The following is a 25,322-nucleotide window of genomic DNA, read 5'->3' on the forward strand; positions in this document are numbered from 1 at the left end:
TTTTTGTGTCAAAAATGTCGGTTATTGATTTGGGGATGTACGGCGGACGGCAACCAAATGTTGTCCGTGCATTTACTCATGAACCAAACTTTTTAAAATTTTAATATGTTGTTACTGACAACAAAATGGAGGTCAAGTTCAATAATGACGGTTTTGACTTTTACCGTTCAGGAGTTACGGTTCTTGAAAGTTTAAAAAATGTTGTGTCAGTGCATTTACTCATGAACCGTCCAACCCAACCTTTTAAAATTTTAATATGTTGTTACTGACAACATAACGGAGGTCAAGTTCAATAATGACGATTTTTACTTTTACCGTTCAGGAGTTACGGTTCTTGAAAGTTTAAAAAAATGTCGTGTCCGTGCATTTACTCATGAACCAGTCAACCAAACCTTTTTAAATTTTAATATGTTGTTACTGACAACAAAATGGAGGTCAAGTTCAATAATGACGATTTTGACTTTTACCGTTCAGGAGTTACGGTTCTTGAAAGTTTAAAAAATATTGTGTCCGTGCATTTACTCATGAACCAGTCAACCAAACCTTTTAAAATTTTAATATGTTGTTACTGACAACAAAATGAAGGTCAAGTTCATTTTTTAGATATTTTCAAAATCCTAGGTAGGTGGACTTAGTAATTTTTTCTTACTTTATGCATTAAGGGCACACAGTTTGTCCTGCTAGAGGGTCATTTTCTATCTAGTTTATATGTTGTTATTGTTGACAACATGGAAGTCAAGTTTGATATTGATAATCATAAATTTTACCTATTAGGAGTTTTGGTCCTTGTAATATTGATAAATGCTAGAACACAAATAAATGTTAAAGAATCCGGTTTACTGTCATTTTGACAGCTCTTGTTTAATGTGTCTGTTTAGTTATCGCATCAATGTAAATATAACGGAATTTGATGAGACTGTCATTAAAGTGAGAGGGTTAGCGCTATAAAACCAGGTTTAATCCACCATTTTCTACATTTGAAAATGCCTGTACCAAGTCAGGAATATGACAGTTCTTGTCCATTCGTTTTTGATGCGTTTTGTTCTTTGATTTTGCCATGTTATTATGAACTTTCCGAATTGATTTTTCTCTAAGTTCAGTATTTTTGTGATTTTTGACTGTGTATATTATATGTGTCTCTTTAGTTTTGGTTATATATGCTTCTTTTGATGTTTGTGTGTGTATATTATATGTGTCTCTGTAGGTTTGGTTGTATATGCTTCTTTTGATGTTTGTCTGTGTATATTATATGTGTCTCTTTAGTTTTGGTTATATATGCTTCTTTTGATGTTTGTGTGTGTATATTATATGTGTCTCTTTAGGTTTGGTTGTATACACGTCTTTTGATGTTTGGTTGTATACGCGTCTTTTGATGTTTGTGTGTGTATATTATATGTGTCTCTTTAGTTTTGGTTGTATATGCTTCTTTTGATGTTTGTGTGTGTATATTATATGTGTCTTTTTAGGTTTGGTTATATATGCTTTCTTTTGATGTGTGTGTGTATATTATATGTGTCTCTTTAGGTTTGGTTGTATATGCTTCTTTTGATGTTTGTGTGTGTATATTATATGTGTCTTTTTAGTTTTTGTTGTATATGCTTCCTTTTGATGTTAGACCATGTCTGTAACGTGGATCTGTTTATATTTGTACGTATGGAGCTTACATGTTTGGATGTATGTGATTGTGTTAGATTTTTTTCATACATGGATTGTATTTGAATTGTTTTTAGATTTAAGATGGTATTAACACTTTCAACCTATACTTCACTTAAAGAAAAAGAGCGATTTATTTTCTATCATTTTATACTCTATCTGATAATTGATTTCCTTTTATATTCATATTAGGTTTTCAAAATGGTCACTTTTGTAATGGTTTCTTATCACATAGTTGTTTGAAGTTTTTTACGCACTAACAAAAAGATGGTATATACCCAATATCTCATTGTGACAAATGAATACTACTAAAGAAGAATGATCACTCAAAGGTCATTATGAACAGGACATTAACCTTATCCTATTTCATCCTTGTCCGAAGAAAAGACTACTACAACTTCTCTTTATTGATGACATATTCATTTTTGGCTTATTGTAATAAAAATTTATTTTGTAAGGATTCAATATAATCTAATATTGGTTTTTACTAAGATATCTGTTACTGTTGAATTGGTTATAATTTCAGATGGGTTTGGATCAAACTTATACCACATGACTAATACTGTGACAGTTTGATGAAGTTATAATGCAGTTTCTAGTATTCTTTTTTGGTTTTCCCTTTTTCTACATTCTTATCGCATCTTCCATTTTTTAACTCATTAATTATGAATGCACGAATACAGAGATGCAAATTGACTCTATTGGTGACACATTTTACTTATATACATGTACATTGTTACTTTGTTTGTTAGTTCATAATAAAGGGAATTCCAATTCTATGGTATGGTTTTTCCAATGAGTGGAGAACATTTTGATCATTCATTATTTATTTTACTTTTGCTTACTGCTTAACATAGTTTGAAAAAATGTAATATAAGAAACTGTATAAATGGAAATAAATATAGATTGATACGTAACTAGTTTTATAAGCACATAAATCTGTTTTAGAGTCAGAATTATTTGAAGTTTAAGTTGCTCTTATCATCCTTATTCATAATTATGTTTGCGTATACGCTCATAAGCAGATTTTAAATATACCCACATAGCTGTCAGTAACTGCTAGTACTCTCAGATCTGTACTTGGTGTCTTTTTGTTGTTGGGATGTTCAAGTTCCCGGCCACGTCCACTTGTATTTGTAGTATTTGTATTTTTATCCATCTCATGAGTGCAGCCCTTTTCAACTGATGTTTATAGTTCGTTCTTATGTTGTACTGTTACACCACTGTCCCAGGTTAGGGGAGGCTTGGGACCCTGCTACAAGTTTAAGCCCGCCACATTCTGTATGTATGTGCATGTCCCAAGTCAGGAGCCTGTAATTCAGTGGTTGTCGTTTGTTTATGTGTTACTTTTTTTTCGATCATTTATTTATATGTAGATTATGCCGTTAGTTTTCTCGTTTGCATTGTTTTACATTGTCATTTCGAGGCCTTTTATAGATGACTATACAGTATCGGCTTTTCTCATTGTTGAAGGCCGTACGGTGACCTATACAGTTGTTAATTTCTGTGTCATTTGGTCTCTTGTGGAGAGTTGTCTCATTGGCAATTATACCACATCTTCTTTTTTTTATTAATATGTATGTGATACCCTATAAGTATAGTTTAAGATACTTCTGAAATAAAAACGAATTGTTTTCTTCAGTTATTTTTAAACATTTTGGACATAAAGCCTATGGCGCCTAAAATATGAAATGTCCGTATTGTGACAATGCTCACCAATTAAAAGAACAAACATGTAACTTAAGTAAAGCAAGCAACATTTTTGACAAGTAGTACTATCTCTCATCTTAAAATAAATGCAGTTATTGCTTTCAAATTCAGACGAAGAAATTTATATTTTCGTTGATAAACATCCCCATTTTATTTCTTAAATGATAACATATAGTTGATGTTTCGGATGATTGCATCAATTTGACTGTAAAACAATATTCACGTGGTGTAAAAAAGGGATGTTTTATTTCCAATATAATTCGTGACTGCACATGCTCTCTATGACAACATTTCAGCAATGCATTATTTAGCATATAGGAATATTTTAAACAAAACGGACGAAATGCGTCTTTTTGTAATTTTATAGGACTGCAACAGTGTTGATCTGGCGCACATTCATAGCATTAATGGCTTCCGCGCTTCATACAAATTGCTTTTATACCCATATTAAACTAACAAAAGAATCACTCAAACTACAATGTAAGCTCAAACCTAAGCTTTAATAAAAGCGACAGTTCTATGACTTTAATCTATTTGACGAAAACTCCATATAAATTCACTATAGGCAAGGCCAATTTTTTTTTTCATAAACGTTACGACTTTTCCTTTCTTATATACTGGTATGTTTGTTTGAACTTTTTTTTATTTTATACATCATACCGTTACTTAAAACTCAAATGTTTTCTTGTATGTACCTCTTAAGGTTTGATTTAAAAAATCAGGGGTGTCTGAGGTCTCCTACTGACTTACTTTAACCGTGCTGTATTACAAGCCATAGACCACGTCTGTCGGTACTTGTTGTATTATGCATCATAATATATTGTTTTATTTTTATTTTTTTTTTTTTTTGGTGTTTTGTTTTTAGAATACTTGGAAGGTATCTTGTGTTGATGACAGATTTTGATAACTTCTTAAACTCGAGACGATTTAGTACCTTGATGTTGATGTGTTAGAACTTTGTGTGGTTCACTGATTGGAAATTTTCGTTTTGAGTTTCCTCGGAGTTCAGTATTTTTGTGATTCTACTTTTCACTGAATTGGAGCTGTCTCTTTTACGTATATGAATTTTTGATATATCTCCGTTTTCAAATTTTAATGGAGGGTTTCAATGCTTTTAGTATTGTCTAAACGTGCATCGTTATTCACAACTTGCATGCAATATACGTTTTGATTAATGGTCACTGTAAATATAACGGACGACTGATGCGTCGAGACGCATTCACAATGTGTACTGTCCATTTTGCCATTATGTGTGTTTCTTAAAAATACAAGTTTGATGCGTATTGAGTGTTCAAGTTGGATAGATTATTGTATAGTGCTTGTGTGCCATTTGTCTTAAATTAAAACATAAATTATGTAAATAATCTCAATATGTGTAAATAACATAAAAAGATCTTAATTTTGTATTTTATAAGGCTGCAATAAACTTTTAATGACAACGTAAACAGATGTAAAACTATCGAAATGTGTCATATTTTAAACTATTGAAATTAATTTCTATTCAAGATAGGATCCCTTGTCGTGAATAACTCGACCATTTACTTTACAATTGAAAAGACGAAAAATCGTTCATAATATGCATGAACTTTTCTCCACTGGACGTTGAGCAAGAAAACAAAAACCCAAAAAGTCACCCCTACTATTAAAACAAGTGATATATTTACACGATAGTGTCATTGAATCATAGGTTGGGTTCTATAAATGAATTTAATTATTAGACAAATTTTTTTCCAACTAACCAATTAAAATCTAATTTTGGGTAAATGTTCCATTAAAATATTTTAATAACTTTTACACAAGGACGAATATTAAGATAACATATCGATGTCTATTAAAGTATCGAGGCTAAAATAGACAAATAAGTCAATGCATAGCAATCGAACGACATCGAATCAGAATGGGACTAACGGGTTAACAACCTATTCCTGTGCATGCGGATATTCATTCAGAAGGCAGAAGGCAATCGTGGACATGTTTGATAAATCGTAAACCTAAACATAAAAAAATATCTGTAAAAATATTTTATTTCATTTAAGTTAGAGAAAGTGAGTCAAGAATGGCTCAGACGCATATCAAAAACAAGTTAACAACCTTCTTGGTATCTAATGTTTCACACTTCAAGTAAAGACGATCTTCATCTGGCAACCGAGACAATGTAGTTTAAAACAAATATGAACACAATAAACTCTTAGTTTCCTCGACAACTTATCACAGTAACATTTTCAGACGGGCATATCATATTTTTTTAGTATGATTCCATGAATAGAGAAACTTGAATGGATAAAAAAGTGCAGTGCTTACAAACCCAGTCTTCTTTTACTTTTGATAAATGATTGTCTGTTAAAAAGTTAAGCAGCTTAATACCAGAATTTTCACTGGTAGTATAAGTATAGTGTTGACGTACTTCGTCACGAAATCTAAATAATATTTACTAGATAATTGCATTAGTCCAAACATCTTCTGGTCCGAGTACACAGTTATTTCGTAGTGCATTTCTTTTAGACAATAAATGAAAATTAAAAAAAACCCACCTGCGCTTTCTCAATAATATTTTTACAGTGTGTTGTACTACTTTTGGGACAAATTATATCAAAATTATAGAAAACTTCATCAGCTCTAACTCAAAATATGGACAATCTTATGTTAAGGGGGTCTTGAAATCTTTTGACAGCTTCCGAAGTGCTAATTTTTGACCTTTTTCAGCTGGACCTAATCACTACTTTACATTAATATTTATGACCCAACTTTTTTTACAGTGTCATTTCACCCCCCAACTTGCTATATGAGGCATAAAACATGGAGAAATAAATTTGGAAGGGGTATAACAAAAATTGGCAAGTAACACACTGTCCACACTAAGGACTATATTCGTGGACAACGAAAATCAAAGGACGATAACTGTGTACTCGGACCTAATAGGATAGAAAAAGTTGACCAATCTTAATAAAACTTGGTATGACTAAAGCTTAATATATTACAAGACTGCTTACAAAGTTTCATAGCAATAGGATATATATTATAGACAATATGATTAATTCTATATTCAACTTTGCGTGTTAAATTTAGACGTTAAAATTGAGAAATTTCAACTATCAACATTTGGGGCTTATAAAATTTAAATATTGCAAAAAAATACTTTTAAAATGCCTTAATATATAATATATCATGTATTTAAAGCAATAGAGTACTCATTTGTTATATCAGACTTAGCATAATTTTTCAAAAGTCAAATTTATATGAGCCTGTGCCTAAAAATGGAGGTTTTCCAATGAAGCGGGCCTTACATGAAGATGTAATATTTTCCAGCAATTTTAAGTTTGTGAAGCTTTTTGGTTATAAATAATCCTTACATATGTACTTAATGTACTTTAAATGGAAAGAAAACTTACAAATAACATATCATATTAGTTTAAAAGGGTCTTAGGCCAAGTAAGACTAAAATTAATTTAGGGTCAATTTAGGCCGTAGCACATATTTACATTTAAAAATGCATATTGAAGTTATAGGAAATAAAAATTTGTGTCTTTTCTATCATTTCTATACTCAGGTGACATGATACAATAAATCTGAGCACAAAAAGGCTCTTACATTCAACTTTTTTAGTAGACAGTATGGTCTGATACAAAGATTTTTCACTTTTTAGTGAAAAACTTGCATACAATTTTAGTCTCAACAGGCTTATATTTGAACCACATGCTATCCTACAGAGGTAAAGAAAGATATTATGTGAAATGAAACAGGTACAAAAGACATTGTTAAGTGCTTTTTATACAAATTTATTGAGGTATTTATTATGGACTTCAACTTTTATGTGCCATGCTCCTCACATTTAACTTGATCCAAACAGGGCGTTAGACGAGGGTCATTTATACAACACATTTTGCTCATATTTTCTGAGATAATCTTCTTTTCTGTAGATTCAGAGTTCACAAATGAGTAATAAAACTGGATTAAAGCATAGAAACACAAAAATTGACACATGAAAACATGTCAGATAGAAAGTCAGAATGCCACTTATGCATCAAAATTGAAAAAGCTATGAAATGCTTATTTTGACCATATAATGCCAAAATTGGTCATTTTTGCAGAAATTCTATCAAATAAAAGTTTAAATCCTTTAGTTTTATGCTATTTGACAAATTGGCACCATCAAATCATTCAGGGAAGTTGCCAAAGTACAGATTCTATATTTCCTGATTTCACCTCTTAGGTCCGAGTACACAGTTATTTCGTAGTGCATTTCTTTTAGACAATAAATGAAAATTAAAAAAAACCCACCTGCGCTTTCTCAATAATATTTTTACAGTGTGTTGTACTACTTTTGGGACAAATTATATCAAAATTATAGAAAACTTCATCAGCTCTAACTCAAAATATGGACAATCTTATGTTAAGGGGGTCTTGAAATCTTTTGACAGCTTCCGAAGTGCTAATTTTTGACCTTTTTCAGCTGGACCTAATCACTACTTTACATTAATATTTATGACCCAACTTTTTTTACAGTGTCATTTCACCCCCCAACTTGCTATATGAGGCATAAAACATGGAGAAATAAATTTGGAAGGGGTATAACAAAAATTGGCAAGTAACACACTGTCCACACTAAGGACTATATTCGTGGACAACGAAAATCAAAGGACGATAACTGTGTACTCGGACCTTCTGAACATAATAATAAAAAAAATCATTACATATCAGTGAATAAGAAATTTCGTTTCCTGATCAAATTAATGTATCGAAATTATCATTTTATGAGGGTTTTCCGAAGAAGAGAACCGTTCCGGAAGTCAGGAAAACTTTTACTTTGTTCTGTGGTAGGGGTTGCCCACTCTGTGTTTTCTACACACACAAGACGCATATATCACACTTTATGTATTAACTACTAGCTTTCATTTTTCCGATGAAGGAAGCTACTCTAATCAGTGTTAAGAATAGATACCGGATTTGAATCATTACTGAAAATTACAAAGTTTTGTGCTGATTACAGACCAATATGTTCAGAATTAACCAACGTTATTATTACGGATTTTCCTTTTTGTCAATGCTGTCTATGTCTCTGAGACAAAATTATTAACAAAAATACAGAAATCTTTTATTTAAGTAAATCAAAAAAAGTAAATAAATCGTGATTAAATCAAACGCAAGACTATACTAACTAACGGAACCAATTGAAAACAACGTTCAAATTCCGGAGATTTATTGTATGATGATGTTTTATTGCCTGATTCTTGCAAGTTGCGTTTTGTATTTGTATTCCTTATCTCGATGCCACTGCTGGTGGACGTTTCGTCCACGAGGGTATCACCAGCTCAGTAGTCAGCATTCGGTGTTGACATGAATATCTAATATATGGTCATTTTTATAAATTTCCTGTATACAAAACTTCGAATTTTTCGAAAAACTAAGGTTTTTCTTATCCCAGGCATAGATTACCTTAGCCCTATTTGGCACAACTTTTTGGAATTTTTTATCCTCAAAGCTCTACAACTTTGTACTTGTTTGGCTTTATAACTATTTTGACCTGAGCGTCACTGATGAGTCTTATGTAGACGAAACGCGCGTCTGGCGTACTAAATCATAACCCTGGTACCTTTGATAACTATTATCTAGGGCTCTTTTGTAACCTTTAACGTAATAAAAGTAACACGTTGGGTTTCACTCCTCTTTTATAGGGTTCTCGATGCTAAAGAGTCTGTTTCCTTAGTTTTCTTTTAGCCCTGATGTTAAAAATGACTCGTTGCTTTTAATGTCCCTTTGACATGTCCTTTTTTTACACTCTTTATGCTTTCGGTATTTCCAATACTTTCTTTATTCTTTTCGTAATTTCAATACTGTCAGCTTGTAATTTTTAATTTCTTATTCAAAGGACGAATTTGATCGAATGTTCTAATTCTATCTCAAAAAACTTATGTCATGTATATTCGTGTGTTTCCATTCTTATATGGACTGTTTTTGTTATGAGCTTACTGGTTTTGATGTCTCTTTGACATTTTCTTTTTCATTTATCTCTATGCTTTCCGTACTTCCAATACTCTAAACTTGTAGTTTTTAATTTCTCATTCCAAAGAAGTATCTAATCGAAATTTCAAATTCTCCCTGTTTCCATTCTTATTTGGACTGTTATCGTTATGAGCTTACTGATGAATTGTATTTAATAGTAATTTCAGTACCTGATGTTAAAACCATGACGGAAATTCTTGGTAATTCCTTTGCATTGTAACTATCAGATGCTATTGTAATTGATTTAAATGTTTCAAATTTGATGTTTGAACAAATTATCTTAGGATTATTTCAATTAAATTCGACTTTAAATCTATTTAAGGAATATGAAAAACGTATACTCTTTAGCAGCCCTAGTTAGTGCAGCAGAACGGGAATACAAAAATGGGTATTTGTAAATTATTCAACAATTTTTTTTCCATGGTAGAAATATTAAAAAAAAAACAAAAAACAAAAAACAACAGCATGTGCTTTATTTCAGTCATGGTTATTTGAACTTCCTCTCATTAAGTCAAAATATTTGATTTGTTACAAGTATTTGAAGAGTTATGCTCCTATAAAAGGATCATACATCTTATTGTTCGAATCTGCCAGCTATCTTTTGCTTGTTTGATTTAATACTAAATATATAAATAGATTGTGAAACCTCCTGCCAAGTTTATAAAGAAGGAAAAGAAGAACATTTCCAAGATTGTACACGATATATGTGTACAAAATATCAAGAAATATTTTTATTTTCCTGCTCATTCCACAATCATTTGTCTGTTTTAGTAAACGTCTGTTAATATCTTTAAATACGAGTTATTGAATATTATTTTCATATTGTCTATTTTAAATTTAAGCTTATGCTGAATTTTCAATAATCCTGATCTTCTTTGGAAATATTCTTACAATTGCGTTTCCATGGAAACTTTCAGAATTGTTTCATCTTATACAATTTATTGTATATTCGGATTCCATATAGACCGATTATTCTTCATTCAGTATACATTTTCGTACCTAAAATTAAGAGTGATATAGTAACCAGTCTTCGTATAAGTATAAAGCAAAGAAAGTACTACTACTTCTTTTGGTTCACAATAGTCAATATAAGCCACCGAATAACCTCCTTAATCGTTTCCGTCTAAGACCATAGAGTATCCATATAAAATGATCAATTCTAAAGCACTTTCTATATATCTATTTGCATGTTGTGCGATTGTTATTTCCATATTTGTCATGCCATCTGTTTTAGCGTAATTCAAATTTGACTTTGTCTTGTTTTGAGAGTCTATTCTACAGTTTACTTTTCATTGATTTACGATTTCAGCCATATAAATTCTGATTCCAGTAATTGTAATTGTTCTAGAGTTTTAGTTGCACCCGATGTACTTATTATAGTAAGAACCTATTGTTTCTCTATTTTGCTATACATTTCTTCTTTTGTTATATGTGTTTCATACATGCAATACTCTTCTTCTGGTGTGTATTACTGGTTCTGTAAATAAGCCCATTGTTTCCTTTTCCTTACTGAATACGGATTTGCATGGCGGTTGACACATACATAACAAGATACGATGATCATGACGAAATACCCTCCTCACTGCGATTGAAGTTCATGTAATTCCCTCAGGTTTTTTTCTCTTTCTCTCTTAGTTTGTGTTTCTAAAGGATTACGAGTTTTCAATATCTAGAAATTGGTAAACTTGACAATTGTCTTGTTAAAGTGATCATGAAAATCAAATATGTTGTTTTTTGTTCTAGATCTTATTTAAAGTAAGATCTTTGATAATTCACCAACTGTCAAGAAATAGAAAATATTTAAATGACAAGAACATATGAATTGATTGTTTTCTAATGTAGACATGGAGAACACATATTCTGTGTTCTTATACACAAACGAAATAAGAATGAACTTTCTAGTCAAATTGCAGAATGGGAGATGTACATATCTAGGAGATAATCAATCAAGTGCACAGTACCAGTATAATCTAACAAAATGCAGCTCGTAGAAGATTGATTTTTCGTCATGATATAAAACATATGCATATTGCATATTCAACGTACTTAAGTCTTAAGTTGGTACAACAGCTACTATTTTTCTATTCTAATTAAAAAAGAACCGAATGAATTAATTTAGATTATTTGCAAATTTGGTGATATATATATAATAGATTAGACCGTTGGCCTTCCTGTCTGAAATTGTTTTACGCTAGTCATGTTTAGACCCTTTATAGCTTGCTGTTAGGTGTGAGTCAAAATTCCGTGTTGGAAGCTGTACTTGACCTATATAATTTACTTTTAAAAAATTGTGACTTGGATGGAAAGTTGTCTCATTGGCACTCATACCACATCTTCTTATATCTATTGAGTGAAACCAGGACTTTTTGTTCAAAATCTCTATTGTTTTAACCTCTTAATTTTACTCATGTTATATTTATCGGTTAATTCATTTTCTTGAGGCTGCTTCTTTCAAAGTAAACGATTATTTTTTATTCAAAACTTTCGAATCAGTCTTTGAAGAAAATATTCCGCTCTGTTAAAGGTAATTCCTTATATGTTATCCTCATATCAAACTAGAAGATGAAACTCTTCTAAAACTACTTTCCTCTCTACAGAAATCCTTACAACAGCGTGACAACTATTAATCCAATACATTGATGAGATGCACTATCTGCGTTAAGATGCAGATATTTGAAGAAAATGAAACCGTGACAGCCTTGTAACGAACTAAATTCTCGTATCGACCTGTGCTAGATCGATATTCATATATAGAACGATCAATTCTAATTACTTTCCTTGTTTTCAAAGTACTTATAATAGACTGTGCCAAACACATCTCAATAAAACTGTCTTTATTACACTGACCATTCCTCTAGAACTGAGAATTGCATCGCAGAATATCAATATTTATTCCTAAGAAGTCGCTTCCTATAATTTTGCTTGACCTCTTTCCTGGCATCTTCTAGAATAACTATCAATACATTCATTGATAAATCACAAGGAAACGTTCAACTTTTTTACGTCATTGTGTTGAGAAGCCAGTATCAAAACCAATGTATAATGCGACACTTATTCCTTTTCAGACAAGATATTAAATATTTACACAACATCGGACTACAGAAAATATCATGAATAAAATATTAATAGTCGAAAATTGATATGATGACGTGCAAAAAAGGGGGACAAAACTTGAAACGTAACATATCCAAATTAAAATGATTACAATCGTCTGTTAACAACACACAGATGGAAGATTTATTTACTTGATACTAAACCTTTATTGTTTATGTTTCATAACGTTTTATATTGCTTCTCAGTTTTGGTTGTCACAACCATACCCAAATGAAGGTTACTCCAGAAACAAGTGATTATTTAGGTATCATTCGTTTATCAATAAAGACCTAAAACAAAACGGTTTAGGTAATCAAATGTAAATGCATTTAAGTTACCATTACTCTTCACAGAAGAAACTGACCAAATGAACGTAGAAAATTTCCATAATTTGTATTGTGAATACATATTATCTTGATCTTTTTCTGTGTTATAGAAATGTGTGTCATTGCTGACGCGTTGACGTAAACCATATATCTCCTTTTATTCACGGAAGTAGGTAGTTTGCAATGTACAAGTCTGCAGTTGTTATATTATTGTTATTATTTAATTTACATATTTTTCTCTCTTTCAGGCATGTCATCGTCAAATGCAGAAGAGCAAAGTTTTTCTAAATTAATGGCAGGTGCATTGTTAATGGATAGTGATAACGATCTCTTATGTAATTGGCCAGACGGTGCTACTACATCTAATGGATCTGCCTTTGTTAAAGCAGAGAGATCGGATCATTTTCAATCGACACCTTCCATTGAGCCTTGGTCTATTCAGAATCAAGTGCCAGACTTTTCAACTCATAGCAGCTACCCATATTTGCCACAAAATAATGGAACCTTTCACGCTCAAGTGCCAAATGGACGAATGCATAACATATTCGGACCATCGTATGATCTTGATAGCTTAAAGCCACTGCATGATCAGTTCAGACAAAAATATGGCAACTACTCTAATGAAAAATACCCGGATTTTAACGTTGCTTTAAAAGCAGAAATTTGCGATCGAAAGTGGAAGCCTTGTTCGTTCAATTCAACCACAGAACTCTATGAAAATTTGAGTAAAAGTGTCACTAGTTCATCAGATGAAACATATTCCCAAAAGTCTTTCAAACAACATGAATCTAAACTTACACAACTTGGTATTCCTAATCGGCCTGAAGATCCTTTGAAAAACAAACTGCCGCCCTTTGATTTCGGTGAATCGGACAGCGATTCTAAAGCAAGCGGAAGTGGGAGTGGCAGTCGACTTGAAGACTGGCCACCAGGTAATTCACCACCTACTGTTCCTTTGGATATAAATATTGACGAAATGGTAAATAGTGGTGTAACAGTTGCCGGTTACAAACCAAGAAAAATTATCTCAAAGAGAAAAAAGGCAAACATACCATCGGAATACAAAGACAATGGATACTGGGAGAAAAGAAAGAAAAACAATGACTCTGCACGACGATCACGAGAAGCAAAAAAGGAGAAAGAGCGTAGTTTTTACAAGAGGGCTCTGGAACTAGAATATGAGAACCATTACTTAAAAGAAAGAGTTCAATTTTTAGAAGGGAAGATCGAAACATTAATGCACCAAAACCCTAATTTATCAAACGGTGACAGTCAAACTACATCACTATGACGATGTAGATCAGTGTCGTCTTGTTGTATTAGCGTTAAAATAAACGGAAACTTTCCGTCCATTGGCAGCAAGAATGGACTGATTGGTAACAGTTGGTCTTCCTGCACGAGAAATCCGGTTGGTTTTATATTCATGTTAACTACTTATATTGTATGCAGACAATCTCACTGATAAGAAACAGCAGCATTTAATGCCTATTTGGTTATGGGGAAAAGACCCGTAAATCAAAGATTTATTCAAAGAGCAGCAAAATGTGATACATTCGTATTTCTTCCTAGTTGGGCCAGTATACATTTTGAATGTGTGCATTCTGATTATTAGGGAAAATATTCATAAAGAATTTTATATAGTTTGGACGCTTTTGCTCACCTTTTTTCTACTAATGTGACTGATATTAACATTATTTTAATATTTTACATTCATACACTTAAAACAGTTAAAGAAATAAGAACTTTTAATTTTTAAATTTCCATATATGACTTAGTTCTTTCAATAATCGGAGATCAGCACTTGTGATTGGTGTGAATAATAAGAATCTTTAAAGGTAATTTTATTGTATGAACTTGGTATCTTTTATGATTGTTTTTAATGTATTAGACATCTGAGGCTTAAGGGTTGTATAAAATTATATGTGTATCATATTTTGCTGTTATTGACGAACTAAAATATAGCAAAGTAATGGTTAAGGTATGACTTTAATTGTATTCAATGAACAATTGCCTGTCCGTGTTATTCAATTAGGTTTTTTTAAATCATTTGTTTTGGATTTTTCAAATTCTCTGACTACTGAAAATTAAATCGTGTTCATAACATGAAGCTAAAGGGCTAATGAGAGATTTTTACAGCTTTATGACCAAACATATGTATAACCAAGAAGATAAAATATACCGTTTAAACCGATTTCTTTTAGATACCTGTATATTTTGAAATCAATTGGAGACAACAGTAGTTTTTACTGATGCTTAAAACTCCTAAATTAGATAAACAAATATACAAGATCAATTGTCTATCTGACACAAGCTGACAAGAAAGCTACGAAATCTGGGGCAATACATTTACTTGACATAATATTTTAAAACGTTATCATAATTATTTAACAGCTTCTTTCTTAACTTTCTTAGGTCAAACCTTAAATTTTCTATAATCTAAACTCTTAAGAATATACTATACTCCCAAAGAGGCTTTTCTATCAAACTCCATCAGTGCACTATAAAATGATTCTTATTTAATATGTTCTCGACACACACTTATGACACCAACATTCGTTAGGTTTACTGGAAATCAATTATCTTAAAACCAAAACTCTAAACTGATCAAATAATTTGTGATATCTAGTTTAACACCTTAATTTGTTTAACAATTCTAAAAGTTCACAACGAACATATGAACTAAGTTTCAAGTTGATGCAAGCCCAACTGCATGGACAGATACCTTTCATCAAAATCTTAGCCTGCTGAATAGTGGCCCCTACTATCGCCAATGGGAGTATACAATGTCTAATAAACATATATTGACTGAATTTTGGTTTTTGATTCAATCAATGGTATCTTTAATTTTTTTTTTTTTTTATATTTCACCAATTGATGGTACTCTTTGTATCAATAAGCAACGAGAAAGCTGTTCATGTTGAACATACAAAATGTTACTGTAATGCAAAGTCGACACTATTAATTTTAAAGTCACATTGGACGGAATATACTGGTTATATCTTGTGTACATTTTCTAATTGAGTAGTGCATGGTTCCCAAAGTGTTTCAAATCCAACTTAAAAATCAAAATCGCAAAGATCACTTAAACTATTTCATCCTGATGTTATGACAGTTATAAATCTGTTCTCGCTTCAAAAATCAGTTTCGGAATAAAAAGGAACGTCCAAGTTTTTCACACAGTTTAGAGTTTTGCCTTTTAGTTATCCATTCAGAATGATCTTCATATGGAAGGATAATTTTAGAAATAGAAAAATAAATAATACGTAACAAACATCCACCAGTTTCATTCGATAATTGATCAGTCGTAATGGATAACTTACCAATAATATGTATTGTTCATATACCCCGGAGTAGATTTTAAATTTAAAACTAATTGTCAGTCCATCAATTCACATGAAGTGCATTTTACAAAAACTAGCATTCAATATGATGAATTTAGGAGAGATCTATCAACTGGAAGTCAGTGCATATTGATATGAGGTTCTGAGTGCATTTAACACTGAATCACATCCCTATTGTTCCATCATTCAGTTGTATCACTATCTGACGATATTATCAGTGTAAATGTTAATCACATGTGTTTTAAACATATGAGAAGCGGATTGATCGGACCAGTCAAACTATATATATTAATGACTTGCTCAAATGGCATTCATGTTGATGTTGTTTAAAGTATATTATAAAGATGTTTAGATTTGTTGAAACTGTTCATTACTATGTTAACCAATTGTAAATGTGTAAATATAGTCATATTTTCGAATGGCTCTGCATATTTTTCAGTTGTAGAACTACATATATATATACACATATATATATATAAACATATTGTTATGTAGGTCAAACCTGGCTTTAATTTGTCAAAGCTTTGTAATTAATTTCGAATATTCTTAATTACTATTTTTTTCAAATTATGGCGGACATCATATCTTATTGAAATTAAAGTGCCAATGCTCACATATTAATGCAATTTTAAATTTCAGCAATTCGCCCATTTACAAAATTATATGTAAAATGTTTTCTTTGTACATGTATGTCATACTACTAAATATAAATAGATATTTGTATTCATGATACATTTTCTCGGTGTAAACTATCAATTTGACTATAGAATGTTTTGTTTTGTTTGGTTGTGTAATGCAATATTATAGAAAGTATTTAGATATTTGAATTGAAACATATATTGTTACAAAAATTTCGATTTGTGCAATAATGCTTGTATTTTGTGATTTTTTCAATTGTATCAAATGCAGGTTTTGTCCTCTGTCTTTGTCTATCAAATGCATTAAATGCATGAATATCTTTTTATAATGTATTCTGTTTTATGTTCCACTGGAATTAAAAGTTTGATACGCTTATATTAATTTGCTAAGAAGAAACGTATTATTTAGATGCAACTTCTTTATTTGTTGATAATCCTAGATTATGGTGCTATTTTGATTTTTTCTGAAAAAAAAATCGATATACAGTCAAAGGGGTGTAACTCTGAATATATACTGTATCTAGAAAGAATGGTGATAAAAGAAGGGTTACCAACAGTTCTGTGATGGTGACCACTGTCCCCTCCACCTACTACTAATGTTTGTGCATTGTAAAACAATGTTACTCAAATAATTATCATAATAAATATATTTCCAAGAAATTTGCTATTTAGTTCCATTAGAAATAATATGATATACATTACTTTTTTTGCTGCTAAAGGTGCTTTACAGTTATTTTCCATATATGATATAATGTGCCATATTATGTTGCATGAAGTTTTTATTTATTTTATAAAACTTCTAACATTGTCAGCGATTATTTTATAGCTGCACAAATTATCTTTATGTAATGAGAAGTTATTTAACCCCGTGAAACATTGAAATGATTGTTGATTATTATAACTACTCTACCAAGACTAAGTTTGACTAAGTTTATCCAGATCAAATGAAAGTTGTTATTGTTATAGATATTACAGTAATCAGCAATAAGATGAAATTCTAAATGAAAAAACATATGTAATAGATAATCAGCCTATCTCAGTATGTTTCAATATTTGGCGTAATCAGCAAATCAACTTAGAGATCCCAGTGCAAACAACAAAATTTAAAATTTATTAACTAATTTTAATTTGGACCTAATATGAATACTAGTACCGAACTAAATTAAATGGTAATATATTTAAAAAATAAATCGCATTTTAATTTTCAAGAATATTTGCATCCAATATAGGTTAACATCATATGGTATATTGTGTTTCAAATAGACTCTTTAGTAATGTCTTGGTCTTTCTGTAACATGAATTCTTTAGATCACTATTAAAACTTTTCACTAATTATTAATCAAAACAAAACGTCTTTCATTTGCTCACGATTTGTAGACATCTCGGTTAATTATTGACTGGAAGAACTTAATTTTGGTAAGATGGTGGAATCGTTCTTATTTTCAATGACAAAACATAATAATGTGTGTAATAACAAGGGGACTAGAGCCTCTTGATAATAGTTATGTCTTTGATTGTGATTTTGTTGTTTCATGTGCTTATCTTTTGTAATATGTAAATATGTAGCTTAGTTGCAAAGCAACACTATAGCAAATGCAGTATTCTTTGAATATTTGAACAGTATCTTCCGACGGCATAAGAAAGTACCAAATGCCTTCAGATTGTTGTTAAAATCATGTATATATATTTTGGTTTTATAGCTTAAAGCATGTTTAAAGATTCCAAACATGAATGAAGCTTTCATAACTATGCAAAATCTACTTTACATGAAAAGATAATCTTAATCCATTGCGTTACTTGAATGACAACTGTATTTAAACTCGTGACATGGTCAATGATAGTCGAAATTATTATTTGATTTCTTTGGTGATCTAGAAAAAAACATTATTGATAATAAATTTATGATATAATCCAGAGCAAAAATATTTCTATGCATTAAGACTTGTATAAAAAAAGTTACAAGTTAAATATTTGTGTTATTATGAGTTAATGTGAAGATGTGTATACATATGTCAATCATTATAAGTCTTGATGATTTGTTATATTGCTTCATTTGAGGTAACATGTCATAAGACTTTTCTCTGTAAAGCATGTTGCAGACATTTTAGATTAAGATATTTTATAATATAATTAGTAATTGTTAGTTATATTTAAATAACAAATGCATAAACAAGTTATAGTGACATATGGCAATTCAAGAAAAAAGGTTTCAAAGTGCAGATGTAATAAAATGATTTGAACATTAAAAAATATGTTGTAAAACCTGTATATAGCCTAACTATAGATCAATAATGTCTATAACAGTAAATTATTTCCAGTTGGAAAGTATATATAGTTCACGGATGAAAATAAGGAAATTAATTTATCAAAAACATTGTAAAATATATTGCAACTAATTCAAACTTCACTAATTTAAATAATTTAAATTTTATTGAAGTGGGAGTCATAATCTTTTGAAGAAAAAGTGAGACATAATAACAAGAAAAACTCTTTTTCATATTCTAATGTTACCCATTTCTGATATTCTAAAAAGTAATGTGCTACCGCTTGAAATTCAGGGTTCATCATTCTGAAGATGCAAAATACTATTTTAATTCTCGGCTTTCTTAAGAAAACAAATATAGTGTTAAATAAGGGTTCAAAGTTGCATATAAGTTTTTAAATACTGAACTATATGTATTGACCATTTTGTAAATTTTATTAAATCGCTTTTAGAATACCAATATTTTTTAATCTGTAATAAACTTTGAAATCAAACATAGTGAAATATTTGAACAATTCAGTTCACTTCTGTAACCTTCCCATGTCTATTGTTTGATTTGAAATGGATACATTTGCCAAAACAACAAATCAAAGTGATTAACATAATCCCATTCTGCATTTTGTTTTGTAATAACATTCCAAATTGTATTAAATTATTTATCTAATGAAAATTAAAAATTACTGATAAGGTACTAATATTAAGGTTGTACTGTTTAATGAAAGGTGTAATTTTTTTATTACATGATCAAAATGTCTTAATGAAGAAATGTCTGCAACATGAATTCCAGTCATGAACTAAATCTATTTTTAATACAGAAAGATTTATAAGACAACAATTTGTTAACCTTTTATTCTACGGCAATTACATTGTATATGCAAAACAAATATGAAATTACTTTTGTGAATGATGATAACCTAATAATAATACAGTAGTATATAATTAGTTCATAACTTGGTGAATCTTATAATTTAAAATATTGTATATTTCTGACATGCTCAATAGATTTAATGCCAATTAATTACGGACTATCCGTTTTGGATTTTGGATTTAAATTTTTTCCTAGGAGTTCGGTATTTTTGCTATTTTATTTTAAATGGATAATTGGATACCTGAATTTAGTTCAAATTATGTATATTCTGATCGCAATATGAAACTGTACATTACTAGTAGTACCGCAATTACTCTAATCCTCAACATATGGTGGCCCCATCGGGAAAAAAGCTGTTGTTATTATAAATAAGATTGGAAAATTCTAAAAGACTTTATATCTAATACTATATGACTTGTCTGGAATATTTTTAAAATTTTGTTTTGTTTTGTATTTACCTGATTGATGAATATATCATGAAAATTTTATCTTTCAATACTCCGAAAAAGTCAAAATTTAAAACAGTGCAATTTATATAAACTGGCACTTTTAAATAAAATTCATACCAAGATGTCAGATTTCATGTTATTAAAAAGACGTTACTACATATAGCAAATAAGAATTTAAAAGATTTTTATATAATGAAAATATTAAATTTAAATCTTATAAAATATTGTATGTAAAGATCGTTAACATATTGTTGTTTAGTTGATTTTATATAAACTTGTGCCAAAGTGATAGATATCTACATCTAGATTTGCAAGATTCCATCTTACTTTTTTAATAATTGACATGATCGAAAATGTTCTAAATAAGTACTGTTAAATCAGAACGTTTTGTGATAGTGTCATTGTCTATTCAAGTAAAGCAATTGAATAATATCTTTGTTTTCGAACGATATTTATAAGGCAGGTACCAACATGTGTGTATTTTGTTATTTGTGTGAAGTTTTATCAAGCATTCTACATCTTGTAAACTTTTTGTATTATGAATACCAGAAAAGTTTACAATTTGGTTATGAGTGTTGTGCATTTGCACATCATACAACATTGATACGGTTGTGTCTTTATTTTTTGGTTTGCATGCATGCCTAATAGGGAGTAAACAATCTCAACAATGTGAAATAGTTTTCATGATATAGAGTGCTACTTTTATATTTTGTTTGGCGAATTGTAAAACAATTATTTTGCCATATGTAGCTTCATGTTTCATCGTTGAATAAAGTTATACCTTATGATTACTAGTATTTGTGTACTTATTTGCACTCCTTTAGGTTTGTTTTTAAAGCCATATGGACTCTTCATTCCTGATGGTTTTGCCACCACTGTAGTTAGCATTTTGTGCTTACATGAAATATCATAGATGCAGTCATTTTCTGTTTCTTAACTGTTCATAAAGGTAATTCATTCGAAACATGCATATATTTCACGTACATTCTGACATCGGAACGGTAAAATATAATCCGAAAAAATACTTAACTTGTTTAAATTAAATGGAAGGTCTAGTAGTCCATATAAAATGATGTGGCTTTGGAATTAGAGAAAGACCAGGCTTGAAAGTCATAATACTTTTGAGTCAGTTTTTTGTACTCATGCTCCAAAATCAACCAATCAAAATGCTGGATTTCATTATTCAAGCATGATGTTTGTGCTCCGAGCACTGAGCAAAGTTTTATGACTTCAAGGCCTGGTAAAAATGTTCCGTTTTTATTGTTAATTATTCCTTTTATGTTAGCCTCAGTGCAACAGTTCTTTAGAAAGTGGATTAATAGAAGTATTGAAAGATTTATAGTATATTCGGACAACTTTGGTTGCAAACCATGTGACTTTTTTCATTGGCTAAACATAAAATGTTATGTTGTTATACAAAATACAGAAACATAGATATAGTTTTTCATAGGATAAACACGTCTTGCGTATCTGTACAAAAGTGCTGCTTGGCCAATTATGATTTTATGAACATTACAAAAACAAAGGTCGAAGAGATTAAAATAAAAATTAAAAAACAAAACAAAACAATACAATACACAACAGATGATTACATATCAAGTTTCGTAACTCGCAAAGAACCAGAAATTAACTCAAATATAGAAATAGTCTGAATTGTTAATAGTTATCAAAGGTATTACCAATGTTATTTCAACTGATCGGGCGGAGCTTACGTTTTAATTTGCATGAGGACAGTAGATTTGAAATTGTGTGTGATTACGATGATTGCTGTTATAGTTATTACTGATTTCTAATCACCTATTAGTGACCTCAAAGGAATTTACAAATGAATGACTGGACAATGCATTGATGAGTGTATCCTAAAACACCTATCTATAGATGGACTGGTTTATTATGAGCGAACTGGATAAACTCCGCCCAGTCAAGTGAAATAAATTGAGTAATACCAGGATTATAACAGTGTTAAAAGCTGAAATACCAATAATTCAAACTCATAGTAGAAAACTAACCCACAATGAAATGGCAAAAAAAACGAAAAGCAATATAACAGCACACAAAATACAACATAGAAATCCAAAGAAACCAATCCAAAATCGGTGGTGATCTTTGGTGTTCTATAAATTATAAACTATCGGCCAGGAATATTTTTGAACCTGAAACTTTACCTAATATCAAATTAAGACAATTTTTGTTTATGATAAATGGATAGACAAGACAGTTAGAAAAATCTAGATAACAACAAAAAAAATCAGATAAACGCATGATCTCCAGATTAAAGGCGCGACCGGATGCGTCGACAGAGTAACCGTGTCCTGTTAATGCTTGCATCGGCCGCTTAACGAGACCACACTCAGTCAAACTGTGAGAATTGGTAAAATTACAAATAAGACGACTATTGGTGTATATAATCTGTCAACTAATTTATGATGGTGACCGTCAAGCTTATGACACATCGATTGCATCTGTTCTTCCTCATAGCTCTTTAGGAGCAGTTTAAATGTAACTAAACTGCTTCTTTCTTTTAATCTGTATGTTTTTATGAATCCTTCGAATGAGCACAAACACAAGTCATTCAGTAGGAATGCGCATTTAGTATCCATTGGTATACCGACTGTCTGCGGAAATATCAATCCATCAAACTCTTTAAATATGTTGTCGATCACAACGGCCACCATTTTGAAAATATGATCTTTTATAAGTATTAGTTGTGTACTGCAATCTAGTTGGATTTTCGTAACTGCGAGCATTCATGAATGATAAAACGTAAACTAAAGAAAATACCGAACTCCGAGGAAAATTCTAAACGGAAAGTTCATAATCAAATGGCAAAATCAAAAGCACAAACGAATGGATAACAACTGTCATATTCTTCACTTGGTACAGATATTATCATATGTAGGAATTTATGGATTAAATCTGGTTTTATAGCTATCTAAGTCGTTCACTTATATTATAGTTGCATAGAGTTACGTTGTATTGACAACAATGTGTGAATAAAACAAACAGACAAATTAGGTAAATGTGTCAAAAATTGGGTACAGCAGTCAACATTGTGTTTAAATCTTAATCGCTATAACAAACGAATATGTCAACAAAGAATAACAAAAAGGCATACAGACAAAGCGCATTTGCAAATAAGAAAGACAAGAATACAAAAATTTACCATAGAACAATAACACAATATGGGATGTATAAGTACCAAGCAACATTGATATTACCAAAATAACAGTTAAAGTAATAATTTACAAAGACAAATACAAAAATAATATAACATGTTAATAAGATGATAAGCAACAGCGGTACCTAGAATCTATACTTCAAGTCCATGGTGTATTATTTGTGAAGTTGATATGGAATATTTATCAATAAGGTCTTGGTATCTTCAGATGCACTTTTTTTACAAAAATGACGAGAAATTCTTTGACATACCCCTGATTCATCAACTATTACTTTGGTAACGTTTAACAAAGTCTGCTGCAAGCTCTTGAATACCGAATGAGTTTCAAAATGTATTTTCCATATGCAGGTGACGTTGATATATTGGTACTAAATTTGGGGAAATTGATAATTTCAAAATTAAATTTGTCTCGTTTGTCATAGATTCTGGTAGTGAGATGACCGCTTATGTCAAATTCGAGATATAAGTCTAAAAATGAAGCGGGGGAGATGAAACCGTGTCTGTTGTTTTATTTACCGTGATTTCATTTTCTTGCTTTTATGTGTGTATTGGTTTGTATAACGTCGTTATGACCAGCTGTTTACATCGTGAAAATTGAAAGTTTGTAATCGTCTTTTCAAAAATTTAGGAATTCACCATATCAGAAATAAATTATACTTATTCCGTTTTCTGAATTTTATTTTCTATTCCAAGAGGCTCAAAATACTTCCGTTAATTCTGATTTGTATAAATTAGTTGCAATAATCATGGACATTGCTAACCATAGACAATTCAAACCCATATTAAAAAGAAAAATCACAAAAATTCTGAACTCCGAGGAAAATTCAAAAAGGAAAGTCAATAATCAAAACGCAAAATTAAAAACTAAAACACATCAAACGAATGTATAACAACTGCCATATTTCTGACTTGCTACAGGCATGTTCTTATGTATGATTGAACCTGGTTTTAAAGCTAGTTAAACCTTTCACTTGTATGACAGTCGCATCAAATTGCATTATATTGACAATGATATGTGTACAAAACAAACAGACATAATAGGTAAAATGTCAAAAATAGGAGTACAGCAGTCAACATTGTTATAATCTTACTCATTATAAAAACAAACAAATATGTAACAAAGAAGGACAAAATGGCATATAGACCAAGCTTTTTAGTAAAAAAATAAAGACAAGAATAGGCAAATTAACCATGTTACAATAACACAATGACGGGATACAAAAGTACAAAACCACGACATATATGCACCAAAGAAACTTAAAAGGCATAGAGACATAGCACATTAGTAAAATTGAAAGACAATAATACAAAAATGTTTTACAATAGCATGATAACGGGATGTGTAAATACAGAGCCACGGCATATGTATCAAAGAAATACCAAAAGGCATCTAGACAAAGAACAATAGCAAAAATAAAAGGCAAATATAGAAGAATTATCATAGAACAATAACACCGTGATGGGATGTACAAGTACCAAGCTACGACAATGGATATAAATAAAAGCAGATTTAACAGTAATTATATCCAAAAAGACAAATAAAAGAATGGTAAACGTCAGTACCAAGGACCTTTACTTCGAGACCATCTGGTTTTATTTATGAAATTGATGTATATCCAAAAATGAGGAAAAACTTCTTTTTTTATAAGTATAATTCGCAAAAACGAGGCAAAAGATACCAGAGGAACATTCAAACTCATAGATCGAAAATAAACTGACAACGCCATGTCTAAAAAAGAAAAAGACAAACAGACAAATAATAGTACACAAGACACAACATAGAAAATTGAAGACAACACAACA

The 25,322-nt window shown here is 30.7% G+C and overlaps 1 protein-coding gene across 1 annotated transcript in view; it reads left to right on the forward strand.

Annotated features, from left to right (window-relative positions):
- The window catches only part of LOC143068247 (uncharacterized), a 52,123-nt gene extending 30,993 nt beyond the window's left edge, over window positions 1-21,130 (forward strand). The window contains exon 2 of the mRNA XM_076242154.1: window positions 13,031-21,130. Within this exon, the coding sequence (XP_076098269.1) occupies window positions 13,033-14,073 (1,041 nt within the window). The 5' untranslated portion in view covers window positions 13,031-13,032 and the 3' untranslated portion in view covers window positions 14,074-21,130. The remainder of the gene's footprint in view (window positions 1-13,030) is intronic.
- Window positions 21,131-25,322: the final 4,192 nt, after the last annotated feature.

This window comes from Mytilus galloprovincialis, chromosome 3 (assembly GCF_965363235.1).
Source record: "Mytilus galloprovincialis chromosome 3, xbMytGall1.hap1.1, whole genome shotgun sequence".
Taxonomy (NCBI): domain Eukaryota; kingdom Metazoa; phylum Mollusca; class Bivalvia; order Mytilida; family Mytilidae; genus Mytilus; species Mytilus galloprovincialis.